At 61.5% G+C, this 12,777-nt stretch overlaps 1 protein-coding gene across 2 annotated transcripts; it reads left to right on the forward strand.

Annotated features, from left to right (window-relative positions):
* The first annotated feature begins 3,854 nt into the window (after positions 1-3,854).
* On the forward strand, positions 3,855-10,612 carry ZBTB48 (zinc finger and BTB domain containing 48). Of its 2 annotated transcripts, none has more exons than XM_090268513.1 (11): positions 3,855-3,991; positions 4,492-5,188; positions 5,676-5,917; positions 7,392-7,503; positions 8,022-8,210; positions 8,558-8,644; positions 8,803-8,957; positions 9,393-9,529; positions 9,601-9,765; positions 10,074-10,162; positions 10,255-10,612. In XM_090268513.1, the coding sequence occupies exons 2-11, from the start codon at positions 4,499-4,501 to the stop codon at positions 10,549-10,551; spliced, it is 2,163 nt and encodes a 720-aa protein (XP_090124639.1). In that variant the 5' UTR covers positions 3,855-3,991; positions 4,492-4,498; the 3' UTR covers positions 10,552-10,612. The 2 variants fall into 2 exon arrangements, with proteins under 2 accessions (XP_090124639.1, XP_090124638.1); XM_090268512.1 differs by having other exon boundaries at positions 8,118-8,210.
* The last annotated feature ends 2,165 nt before the right edge of the window (positions 10,613-12,777 follow it).

Genomic DNA, 12,777 nt, shown 5'->3' on the forward strand with positions numbered 1-12,777 from the left:
TCCACCTTGCGATGCACTCTTTTGTCCCGGCTACTAGGGAGCTGTGTGATAATTCCCTTCCGGCTATGTCCTGGCTTTGCGGCCCAACTAGACAGGGGGACTAAAGCAAGTGCGGCCCCTCCACGCCTCCACCCCCTCCCCACTTCTCCCCACTGTCAAACCCCTTGCGCTCCCAAACGACAACTGAGGCTCTCCGCGGGGAGGGAGATGGGGACACAGAGCAGCCGGTGCTTCAGGAGCTTAGCCAATGTACACTAGGCTGGTGCTGTCTCCAAGTCCACAGTCCAGGCAGGGGAAAACAGTTGTTTTTCTGGTTAAAGAAATAAAAAAAAAAGAGAGAGAGTTGCTTGTGGTCCGTGCAAATCCCAGATTTGGGGGAACTAGAGGATGCTCTCAGGGCTCGGCGGTGGGGTGCCCATCAGCCCCCTAGGGGTTCTCCCTGACTTGGTCCTTCTTGAGCCTTTTCTCACATGTTCGTCACTGAAATCAGAGATACGTTCCTAAAACAAGTCTGAACATATCACTGCTCTGCTTAGACCCTGGAGGCTCTTCATGGTGACAGCTGAGGGCCCCTGCTGACTAGACATGCCCACTCATGCAGTCCTTCTTCCTGGAATCTGGCCTCCAGCCAGCTCAGTGGAAGCTCCTACAGGGCCCTGAGCACACTGCCCCACTTCCCTCCCTGCGCAGGCTTTGTTCCCTCCGCTTGGCATACACGACCCCTCCCCTCCATCCACAGGCAGAGTTCTAGTCCTCTCCCAAAAGCCCCTCCTGAGACCTGCCCCCCTTGCCATACATAGCACGTCAGCCTCCTAAGCTGAGGAGCGCTGTCCTTAAGGAACAGGGCGGGGACCTCTCTCCGTCCTGTGTCTCCACACCAGGCACAGGGTGCTGGGGGGGCCCTCAGTGAAGCGTGGTGCCGTAGAACTTGCTGTACTGATCCCCTCCGGATCAGGTGTGAGGCCAGCGCCAGCGGCGTGGTGATCGGGGGGAGGTGGCAGCACCCCTTTTTCCTGTGCTTCCTCCTCAGGTGCACACATGAGGTGGTGCTCGTGCTGCTGCTGCTACAGAGGTTTGAGTGGGTCTGTATCTCACTGGTGGGCAGCCACAGTAACTATGGGCAGCTGGGGCGCAGGTGCTGGAGGACTGGGATACCCAGCAGGGCATCTGCCTCGCCTTCAAGGATGTTGTGCCCTCCTCTGCCCAGCCAGGTGACCAGAGGTTGCAGAGCATGATCCTCTCTGCCTGGCCTGAGTGAGGACTACTGTCGTCGGCATTTTCTCCAGTAGGGAGCTGGCCAGACTGTTCTCTGAGTCCATGATACCGGCTACCCTGACTGCCAAGGTGTGGGTCGCCTCGGGAAACTGGGCCATCTCCCACACATATCAGTGTACTTGGGATCAGGGGCACCACCACGGTGCTCGGTGTGGCCATCTGGCTGAGGCCTGTCCCTGGCCTGAAGGAGTTTGAAAAGGCCTATGTTGGGACAGACAAGGGGCCCAGGCGCTCAGAGAGTGCTGGGCTTTCATGCACAGCAGATGCCCAGGCTCTCAGTATTTCCTGTGAGTTCTGCCTACAACGTACCTGGGGCTCCCTACGGTGGCCCTACCAGCTCCTGGGCTATGCCTCCAAAGCCTGTTCCAGAGGCTGAGTCTGTCCCTGGCAGGTAAGGATGAGCAGCCCTTAGCACCCCATAGTAGGGTGTCTTCCTGAGGAAGGCAGGGGGGCCACTCCTTGGCCAGCCTAAGTGCAGGTGTGGGAGAGAAAGCCCACCAAGTGGAGACCTGATCCCTTCTCTTAGGCCTGTCTTCTCTGAACCTTGGTCCCACCATTTTTAGCCCTGGAATCAGTGCTGAACATCCCTGTGAAAGGGCCTTTGGTTAGAAGCCTCCTTTCAGTTGGGAAGCTGGTTGGAACGGTCAATGCACACCCTAGGATGGTAGCGGGGCTCTCAGGAAGGGATCAGAACTTCCAGACAGGCTGAAACTGCACAGATACAAGCTCAACAGGGCTCCAGGCACCTGCTTCCTGAGCTGTCAGACTCCGGGAGGGTCAAGGAGGAGCAGCCTGTGTCATCGTGGGTCACTCTGCCATCCCTTTCTGCTTCAGCTTCTGGAGCAGATCCGTAAGGCAAATTTTCTTCTACACAAGGACACTGTGACATTTAATAACAATGGACACTCCCCCAGCAGCTACAACATAATTGTCTGGAACTGGAGTGGCCCCAAGTGGACCTTCACAAGGTCATTGACTCTTCCACATGGTCTCCAGTCCGGCTGGACATAAATAAGACCAAACCCAGTGGCATGGAAAGGACAGCCATGTAATAAGGATGTGTCACCTACCAGTGATTGCGTTAGGGGTGGCCTGGAGCTTGGGGGCAATGCTGACACAGCTTACATGGGCAGGAGGGGCTCCCAGGTCCCAGGTTGCCATGGCTCTGCCCAGCCCTGCCAGAGAAGCTCCAGAGGCTAGGAGACAGATACCCAGGTGCTGTTGGTTCACACAAACAGGAGCTCTGCCCAGAGGGCGGATGCACAGATTGTTTTCCATTCCATATGTGAGTGTTCCTTGACTTAGGACCCCCCACCCCCCATGCAGTTATAGAACACCTGTGGCTTCTTGGAGGTGCTTAGGTCTTTGTGCTCCAGTGACTGCCTTGAAGGGCAAGAGTGAGTGATTGTGGGTTTCCACCACTGTTGCTTTGAGTGTCTGCCCTGTGAAGCTGGGATCTCCCCCAACTAGAGTGGCAAGAGACCAAGCAAATGGGCGAACGACTGCATAGCAGGGGAAGGGACCTCCCTGGGGCTACACGTGTGCACACCTGACCCCAGAACCAGGCCCTGGTCACTTTGCTGCCAGGTAGGTGCAGGTTGGAGGGTATTTGCCACCAGACAATTCTGATCAAGCAGAAAGAAACGACCAGTTGAAAGACTCAGACCAACCTTGTCCTTTATTAGACAGCTCCCAACCAGCTCCTACAGATGCAAGCTTATCCTAAATTTAACCTCTTTATCCAAATGCATGTAGTTATGTCCTCATTGTACCTTCCTATGCTATCCCTCTATGCCAAAGACAGCTAGCACCTTGAACAACTTGACCTGGATGCAGAAACTACCATGTCTGCAGCAGAAAAAGAAGAAAAGAAGAGCATAAGCTACCCAGAGAAGTAAGGTCAAGATCAGAAAGCAAACTGAGGTAGTAGCTAGGGTTCAGCCCAGAGCGAGACTCCAGGGGCCAGAAGCTTTCCTTTTACTACCCCTGCGGGAATGCGTCTCTTCTGTTGTCCAGAGAAAACACAGAGGAGCTCAGAAAGGCGGATTTGCTTAGTGCAAATGCTGGGGAGAGAGAGGCAAACGCCTTTTCTTTAGGGCTGGCTGCTCCCATTGATCATAGCTTCCCAGGCACGTGCGCAGAGCTACCAGTGTGAGGCCCTCCCTAAGGACCTCTCGGCCTCTCGGCCTCTCATCCCTGGCTTGGGAAATGTAAGCACACAGGCGAGCCCAGTCCCGAACCCCCGCTACCAATAAAGGGCTGACATGTACGTCTTGGTTGAGTTTCCCGACCGGGTGAGTGTGGGGCGCTGCCTCTTTTGAGCCTGAAAGCGGCGTGGCCAGCCAAACCGCTGCCGGAACTTCTGCTGGAGCGGACGAAGACCAGGCGTCCAGCTTGGCGTTGCTAGGCAACTCCGGGAGGCGTGCCCAATGAGGAAAGACCAGGGCGTGGCTTCGCTGCTTTCACATCCACTGGCCGTTTTCTTCGTGGCCCCGCCCCCAAAGCTGGCGCCAGAAGCCTTGCGCCTCCGAGGTGCTCCGCCCCGGCAGGCGCGTCCGATGTCACGTGGACGCGCCCGACGTCACGTCCGGCGGCAGCGACGGCGGTGTCTCTGTACGGTCGCCTGGGCAGGGGCAGCCCGGGCAGTTGGCCGGTGGGGCTGCGGAGTGGACGCGGTCAGCGACCAGTGGGGCCGGCGCTTGCAGGACCGGCCCGGGTGAGAAGGGCGGGGCGAGAGGGGGAAGGGCTGCGGCCGCTGTGAGCGGTGATGGAGCGCGCCCGCGGCCGCCTTCCGCGCGGCCGGCCGCTCGGGACGTGCAGGCGCGGCGTGGGCTCCGCTCCCTTGGCCGCAGCCGCCGCCCTCCCCGGCCACGGGCCCTCTCTCTTTGCCGGGCCGTTCAGTTCGTGCAGTTCCCCAGCCTCTTCCCCCAAACTTTGAAGCTGTCCTATCTCCCGCCAAGCCATGCCGCCTCCCCCGACCTAGTCCCTTTGCGCCCCTGCCGCGCGCTCGCTGGCCAGCCCTAATGCGGGCTGCTCACCTGACCCCGCCCCCAGGGAGGCTTTCAGTCCGTTCCTGTCTCAGCACGCACGCTCTGATCTCGACCTGAGCCCTCGTTGTGGCAAATGGGACTGAGTAGAGGCCACCTCCCCATTCCCTCTTCTCACTTCCCTGGGTTGGGCTGGCCAGCGCGTCACTTGTGCCTTCCTCCCCTCCAGACAGACCATGGACGGTTCCTTCATCCAGCACAGTGTGAGGGTTCTGCAGGAGCTCAACAAGCAGCGGGAGAAGGGCCAGTACTGCGACGCCACCCTGGACGTGGGAGGCCTGGTGTTCAAGGCGCACTGGAGTGTCCTTGCCTGCTGCAGCCACTTCTTCCAGAGCCTCTATGGGGATGGCTCAGGGGGCAGCGTGGTCCTCCCTGCTGGCTTCGCTGAGATTTTTGGCCTCTTGTTGGACTTTTTCTACACTGGTCACCTTGCCCTCACATCAGGGAACCGAGATCAGGTGCTCCTGGCCGCCAGGGAGCTGCGGGTGCCAGAGGCTGTGGAACTGTGCCAGAGCTTCAAGCCCAAAGCCTCGGTGGGACAGGCACCCAATGGCCAGAGTGGGCTGGGGAAACCTTCCCCCCGGGATATGAACAGCCACCTCAAGGAGCTGGCAGGCTTGGAGGAGGAGGAGATTTCCAGGACTGGGGGTCCAGTGCCCAGCGATCAGGAGCTCAGGAGCAGTCACAGCCCTCAGAGGCCCCAGCTTGGCCTCCCTGCTCAGACGGAGAGCCCTTCCTTCCTGCGCGGGAAGCTCAGGCAGGCCCTGAAGCTTTGTGCCCCAGAGGACAAAGAGCCTGAGGATTGCAAAGTGTCCCCTATGCCCCTGGAGGCCGAAGGTGCCCAGCTGCAAGGCAGGAGCAATGAGGTACTGTGCCCAGGGTGCTGGAAATGGGGAGGTGGGCGTAGGGGGAGGACTGATGTTTTTCTGGCATAAGCTGGCCTCCACGGTAGAATCTGTTATGTGGGTTTGAAATACGGTTTCACCAAACGTAGGAAACTGCCTCTGCGCTGCAGCCTCAGGCTGACTTTTTTGCAAGTCTTTGCTCACTGTGGTTTTCAGCTTCTTGGGATGGAGTGGGTGGCATCAGGGTTACAGTGTTCCCCCAGGGCAGTGAGATCCAGCCAGTCTTCCAGTTCCCCACAAACAGAGCTGCCCTCCGAATGCAAGATTCCGATGCTGTCTGCCCCGGGCTCCCGAAGGGACCAGTCACAGATGCAGGGACTCATCCTGGGTGTGCCCGGGTTGGGCCTTGGGATGGAACCTGGCGGGAGCTGGCTGCCCCGTAGGTCCATTCCCAGCAGCCTGCGGGTTAATTTGCTGACCGCGTCCCCTGCTGCTGCCCCTTCTCTAGTGGGAAGTGGTGGCTCAGGTTGAGGACGACAAGGACGGTGACTGTGTCTCTGAGACAGAAGATCTGCCGACGAGGAGGAAATTAAACGTGCTCAGAAAGCCCTGTGCTGCCGAGCCAGCCCTGGGCACAGGTGCCCCAGCAGCCGAGCCCCCTGAGAGCAGAAAAGGTACAGCGGTGCCGGTTGAATGCCCCACATGTCATAAAAAGTTCCTCAGCAAATATTATCTAAAAGTCCACAACAGGTAAACGCTCTGTTTTTCTATTTGCTTTTCCTGTCTGCCATTCCCATGTTGGGGGAGGGGGCCTGCTCTCCCCACTTCTGGGCCATGTAGGGCCAGGGGCTCCCTCTGAGAGCCACAGAGTGCCCGGTGTGGGCACGCCTCTGGTCACCAGGGAGTGAGAACCTAGTCCTGGGTCGCATTCCTTCGTCCCCTTTTACTGCGGGCCTCTGGTTGGAGTGGATGTGAGGACATCTTGTCAACAGGCTCCGCCCGCTGTGGACCTTGACTCCAGCTGGCTTCTGCCAAGGGCAAGAGAGAAGGCCGAGGCCCCGGGCTATGGCTGAGGTCCCGCCTTTGGCATTTCTGAAGCCTGACAGTGTGGGCTTCGGGCCAAGGTGTTGATCTTAAGAGGCGGTGCTGCCTGCGCTTCTGGGGACCTGTTGGCCCCGGGGTGTCCGTGGAGTATAAAGGGCCATTCATTTGTCTACAGCTGTAGGGTGTAGCTACGGTAACTTAAAGTAAAAGGAATTACAGTTGGATAAATCCCGTCCCTCCGCCATACTGGCCACGTTGCCAGCGCTCAGCGGCCCGGTGTCCCTGGCTGTCTTAAGTGCACGGCACAGGCACGGGACGGTTCTGTCGCTGCGGAGAGGGCTCCTGGAGGCTGCTGCCCCGGCATTTCTGCATGGCCTCCAGGGACGGCAGCCAGGTAACATGCCCTCCAGTCCTGCCACTCCCTAGCCTAAGGCATCACTGGTCAGCCGTGGTGTGATTTCTTGCTCAGATGGGCCACATGTTTTCTCAGTGTAGCACTCTGGGAAGCCACTGGTGACGGACTGGCGTTGGAGCTGGGAGGGATGGGACCTGTTTACTCTCCCTGCTTTGGGGCAGCTGTTGCCAGTGGAGTATTTGGGAACATCCTGTGGGAGGCACCCTGGGGTGATCCGCATCTGACTGGCCACTCCTCAGTGTAAGACGCAGTTGTAGGTGCTGCCCTGTCCCCGCCTTGGGCTGTGGGCTGCTGGACTGGGGTGGGGACGAGCAAACATTAAGATGGAGAGACCTGAGGCCATCAGGTAGGGGGCCATGTCAGCAGTCCTCTCAGGCCCCCAGGCCTTTTCTCGGGTGGACAGGGGAGGTATGGGAGGGCTCTGAGCAAAGCGGTGATGGGGAGGAGGCTCTAGCAGCGGCCCAGGGGCTGGTGTGGCCGCACTGGGGGGCAGCCAGAGGCGAATCGAATGGGCAGCTCTGGCCAGTGTTAAAGGGGGAGCCCACAGAAGTTCCAGGCAGACTGAGTGGTGTTCCAGTGAGTCTTGTTTCTGCCTTCAAAGAGATGGGCAGGGCCCCTGGGCAGCCCCCCAGGCTTGGAGCTGGGTCCCCATGCCTCCTGCAGGCTCCCTGGCTGCATGGTGAGCCACGGGGAGCCGGAGGGGCGCTGGGTGAGGGCGAGGCGGGAAGTCGCTCAGCCGCTGCACCCCCGTGGCTTCCCTGGCAGGAAACACACTGGCGAGAAGCCCTTCGAGTGCCCCAAGTGTGGGAAGTGCTACTTTCGGAAGGAGAACCTGCTGGAGCACGAAGCCCGGAATTGCATGAACCGCTCGGAACAGGTACTTGTGGGCTGGCCTGGGGCCTCGTGGGCAGGGGCATGCTAGCCTCTGGGCTCCTGCCATCGGGAGGGGCCCCCAGGAGACTTAGATGAGACAGCAAACTCAAGAGAGCTGCAGGGTCCTTGGATGCCATCGAGTTGACTCCCTGGTATTACAGTTGGGGACACAGGTCCCAAGAATGGAAGGGACAGCCCAGGAGGCGTTTTGTGTTTGCCTTCCAGGCCCCTGGGCTTTAGAGAAGGGGCACCTAGGAGGAGGGGTGGGCCTGCTGGGAAAGGCCACCTGGCTACCCCCTTCACCCCACTGGCTGGCCCAGTTAGTGGGGCCAGCCAGATCTGCCCTTGTCTTCCTCGAGGCCTGCTGCCAGGGGCGGGGGCTGCAGGTAAGGCCGCCAGGCCCCTGCCCCCAGCCTGCCGGGCCTGAGAAGGGCCTGGTGTGGTGGGTGTGCCACAGTCAGGGTCAGGGCAGGCAGGTTACGTATTGCCCTCTCCCACCCCAGCGGCCCCCTCCTCGGGCAGACTCCTCCCAGCAGCGAGTGGAAGCCCGGGCAGAGGCCGCCGCCGCAGGCAGAGGCCCCCCCTGACGCCGGCCCTGCTTGCCCCTCGCACTGCCAGGTCTTCACATGCTCCGTGTGCCAGGAGACCTTCCGCCGGAGGATGGAGCTGCGGGTGCACATGGTGTCCCACACAGGGGAGATGCCCTACAAGGTCAGGCTCGGCCTGGCCCCGGGGCCATGGGCCATGGGGCAGCTCCAGGGTCCCTCTCTTGGAGCCCCTGACATGGGGTGGTGTCAGATGGCTCCCCCTTGCCAGGAGCCCTCGCCTTCCCTACCCATCCAGTGCCCCCGCACCTTCAGGCTGGGCCTCTGGTCTTTTCTGGGTCCTTGTTTCTTTCCATGGAGGGCAGGCTCATACCCTGTGGGTGTGGTGTGGGGGCCTTCCCAGTGCGTCCTTGACCCAGGTCATGGGGCCTCCCAGCATCTCCCCGCATGGCCTGGGCGTGGCTGGGGTTCGGCGGCGGCGGCGGCCTCAGGTGCCTGTGGCCTGTTTTCCAGTGCTCCTCCTGCTCCCAGCAGTTCATGCAGAAGAAGGACTTGCAGAGCCACATGATCAAGCTGCACGGGGCCCCCAAGCCCCACGCCGTAAGTGCGAGGGCCGGGTCAGCGCGCTCTGACGCTGGGACTGCAGCTGCTCCAGTAACATACGGTGTCTGCTGTGCGCGGTGTCTGGGGGTGTGTGGGGCTCCAGGACGGCCTCGCCCTGGCCCTGCTCCCTCTGCCCAGTCCCCTCTGCCCCGCAGTGTCCCACCTGTGCCAAGTGCTTCCTGTCCCGAACGGAACTGCAGCTGCACGAGGCTTTCAAGCACCGCGGAGAGAAGCTGTTCGTGTGTGAAGAGTGTGGGCACCGCGCCTCCAGCCGGAACGGCCTGCAGATGCACATCAAAGCCAAGCACAGGTGGGCGCCGGCCTGTTGTCCCCCAGGGCCTGGCCCGGTGTGGCCTCCAGGCCGGCGAGTGGGCCCTGAAGGCAGTCGCTGACACTCAGGTGGAACAGTTTTCTCCACCGAGTGTGGCGCCTGCAGGGGTATCAGAAGAACGAGTGTTTGCCAGGCAGAGGCTGGGGGAGGGGTCTCCAGACTGAGATGAGGCTCTGGACCTCCCGGGGCAGATTCTTAAGTTTCCTGTGACTCCCAGTGGGAGTTGGTGCCCCTCTCCTGGTGCTTCCCTAGCCTTCCTTCCACCAGGCTGCTCATCAGAGCCTCCCGGGGCTCAGGCAGGCTTGCCTTGGCCTGCTGTGTCCTTAGCTCAGGCCAGGAGGGCTCCCAGCTACAGTGGAGTGAACGGACCTCTTCCCTCAGTAATGGCCTCTGCCTGTGTCCCCACCCGGACAGGAACGAGAGGCCTTTTGTCTGCGAGTTCTGCAGCCACGCCTTCACCCAGAAGGCCAACCTCAACATGCACCTGCGCACACACACGGGCGAGAAGCCCTTCCAGTGTCACCTCTGTGGCAAGACCTTCCGCACCCAAGGTGAGACAGGCCTGTCCCCTCCCTGGCCCAAGACTGAGGCCAGGGACTGAACCCTCGTCTTGTCCCCACAGCCAGCCTGGATAAGCACACCCGCACCCACACTGGCGAGAGGCCCTTCAGCTGCGAGTTCTGTGAGCAGCGCTTCACCGAGAAGGGGCCCCTGCTGAGGCACGTGGCCAGCCGCCACCAGGAGGGCCGGCCCCACTTCTGCCAGATCTGTGGGAAGACCTTTAAAGGTACCTGGGCCTTCAAAGGCCCCTGCCCCTGTCCGTGCCTCTAAGCCCTGGGCGGAGGAGAGGCCCCCGCTGGAGTTGGAGGGTCTGCGCTGGGCAGGGTCCCATGCCGCCACAGCTTTCACGTGCTCCTCCTGGGCAGGAGCCTTCTTGCCAGCAATCTCTCCACCCCCCAGGGTTGTTTGCTTTGACTCAAGTGGAGGGGGTGGAAGCTCCCCAGGGTCGCGGCCTTAGCGGCCTTGGGGTGGCACTGGGCAGGGTCTGCCCCGCCCCCGCCCTTCCTCACCCGCTCCTGCCCCGCCCCCCCGCAGCGGTGGAGCAGCTGCGCGTGCACGTTCGGAGGCACAAGGGCGTCCGGAAGTTCGAGTGCACGGAGTGCGGCTACAAGTTCACGCGGCAGGTAGGCCTGGGCTCACCGCAACGCCCCCCCTGCCCCGGGGCGCCCTCGGCCCCCCTGGGCCGGCCCTGAGCTCCCCTGCTGCCCGCCCCCAGGCCCACCTGCGGAGGCACATGGAGATCCACGACCGCGTGGAGAACTACAGCCCGCGGCAGCGGAAGCTCCGGAACCTGGTCATCGAGGACGAGAAGGTGGTGGTGGTGGCGCTGCAGCCACCGGCTGAGCTGGAGGTGGGCTCGGCCGAGGTCGTGGTGGAGGCCCTGGCCCAGGCGGGCCTGGCCGCCCAGCTCCCGGCCCAGAGGCTGTGCGCGGAGGGCGGCTTCACAGGCCCCGGCGCCATGGACCCCTCGCTGCTCATCACAGCCGCCGTCCCCGAGGACTGTGACACGTAGCTGTCCCCCCACCGCGGCCCACGTGGCGCCCGCCCCCAATAAACCACATGGCTTTGGACTCAGCTGTTGCGTTCCCCAGCCAGGCTGCTTCCTACCGCCCCACACCAACGGTGCCCCGTTGGCTGCCACCTCCCCCACCTTGCCCGAAGCCCGCAGCAGAGTGACCCTGGGCCTCTGGCCCAGCAGGTGGTGTCTGTCCCCCACCCTCCTCTGGTCAGGGTGTAGGACTGGGAGCAGGGGCCAGATCCAGCGGTGACATTCCTGCTTCCAAGGCAGAACTCACGACTGAGACCCGGGAGTTAGCCCGCTCCCCCGTGACGGCCTCCCTGGCGCACGACTCCCACGCGGTCAGCGTGGTGGGGCCCAGCTGGGGGGCCGAGCTTGTGGATGAGCAAGCTGTGGTCCCCGGCCAGCCACAGACCCGCAGCGGAGACCCTTCCCTTGGGAGGGCCCGAGCTTGGACAGCTTGTCGGGAGACCTGGGCACAGGCCAGGCCAGGCTGACTGGTCCCTTGCTTCTGGGACCCGGGGAGCAGGAGGGTGGGGTGCTCTTTGTCACGGGCGCTGGAGGCAGGTTGCATCCAAATTCATTCCAGACTAGTTTTTAGTCTGTGGCCCGGGGCATGTGACGAAGCCCCCACTTTCTTCTCTTGTAATGGAACTGGTAACGGCACATGTTCCACAGATGGGGGTTAAGTGAGGTCACTGTCCACTTACCCGCTGCTGGACAGCAAACCTCCCCCGACCGTCCCTGGGGCCGGGGCTGCCTCAGGACAGCTCAGCGCTGAGCTGAGCATGGCAGCTGGGTGCCAGGAGCAAAGCCCCAGCAGGCCACACCTGTAGGCCGAGGACCCAGCCCTGGAGTGAGGGTCCCTTCTGCCACAGGCCCCGAGCGCTCGGTGCGAGGGGTGCTGGGACCTGCCTGGGCTCTCAGCCGGCCCCTGGAGGGAAGTGCCGCTGCCCAGTGTTGCCGAGGCACTGATGGCCAGCACCCCAACCCTGGGTCAGGCCAGACTCCAGCCCCACCACGGGAGAGCTGAAACACCAGCGCAGCGCTGTGCTCAGGAGGAAGCCCATCTACCTCAGACCCAGCACTTCCTTTTCCTCCTTGGCCACGGAGCTCAGGGGTAACAAGCTCAAGCAGTGACCACACCAGGTCCTGAGCTGCTTTGGGGCTGTTCAGCAAAAGCATTAATTAAAAAGGAGGAAACCGGCCTCAGAATGCTCCCTTCCCAGCGCGGACACCAGCCCGTTCCTTGGGTGCAGCTGGGTCTGCTTTTCTGCAGATGCGAGGACCCTGAGCTTCCCAGCACAGGGACCCGTGGCCTCTTCTGGGCTCCTCCTCCAGCTGAAGGGCTCAACACCAAGTCCCCACCCCCCTGTCACCTACCCAGCCCTGCTCCATCGGGTCCCAGGACAGGACTGGGCAGACGCCGGGGGGAGGGGCTGGCGAGTGGTCAGGGAGTCTGAACGCTTTGGACCAAGTGAGGCCTGGACCCAACCCGCCGTGTTCCTCGTGTCTCGGGCTTGGCCACCTCTTTCCTCCACTTCGTGCCAGGTGAAAGCTCTGCCCCAGGTCATTAGCAGGAGTCCCAGGCACTCCGCTCTGCCCCTCCCCCTGATGGCACGGGGACAACCCCACGTGTTTGGCCTCAGCCAAGGTTGCCAGACGCAGCAGGATGAAGGCAATGACGCCAAGTGCATAGGAAATGTTTTTATTTCAAAAAGTACATGTTGAAGGCATCCCGAAACCTTATAGGATTCTGGACATGGAAGCCTTCAGAACAGACAAAAATAAATACGCAAACCTGCCTCACCCTCTGGGGTCGGACCTGGGTGCAGCGCACCGGAGCCTGTCTCTGAGGTCATAAATACACAATATGTCATCGGTCAGCATTAAATACTACCACTGAATTCTCATAACTTAGTTTGTCTCGTAGACAGATAAAGGTGTGTGCGTCCAACAGACAGGCGCAGGCCCATCCCTGGCTGGCCAGGCCCTCTGTCCCCAAGTCAGTGTATGGACATCAGTAAGTGGCGGGGCCTCCCAGCCTGGCACCCGTGCCGGGGGAGCCAGGGCATCAGGGAGCAGGTGTTTGAGGGCTGTTCCGAGCCTGGAGGGACCTGCTGTTGCTGAGGCCGCTGCCTCCCCTTCCCATCCAGAGTCTGGGTGGTGGGGACCTGGTGGAGGACGCAAACCCAACCCTCCCCTTCACAGCAGCCATCC

The sequence above is a fragment of the Furipterus horrens genome, unplaced genomic scaffold (assembly GCF_987537825.1).
Source record: "Furipterus horrens unplaced genomic scaffold, mFurHor1.1.pri manual_scaffold_3, whole genome shotgun sequence".
NCBI lineage: Eukaryota > Metazoa > Chordata > Mammalia > Chiroptera > Furipteridae > Furipterus > Furipterus horrens.

Coding starts and splice junctions, on each gene's coding strand:
- ZBTB48 (XM_090268513.1), top strand. CDS start 4,499: ATGGACGGTTCCTTCATCCAGCACAGTGTGAGGGTTCTGCAGGAGCTC. Junction 8,211..8,557: donor CAGGGGAGATGCCCTACAAG/GTCAGGCTCGGC, acceptor CCTGTTTTCCAG/TGCTCCTCCTGCTCCCAGCA. Junction 8,958..9,392: donor CACATCAAAGCCAAGCACAG/GTGGGCGCCGGC, acceptor CCACCCGGACAG/GAACGAGAGGCCTTTTGTCT.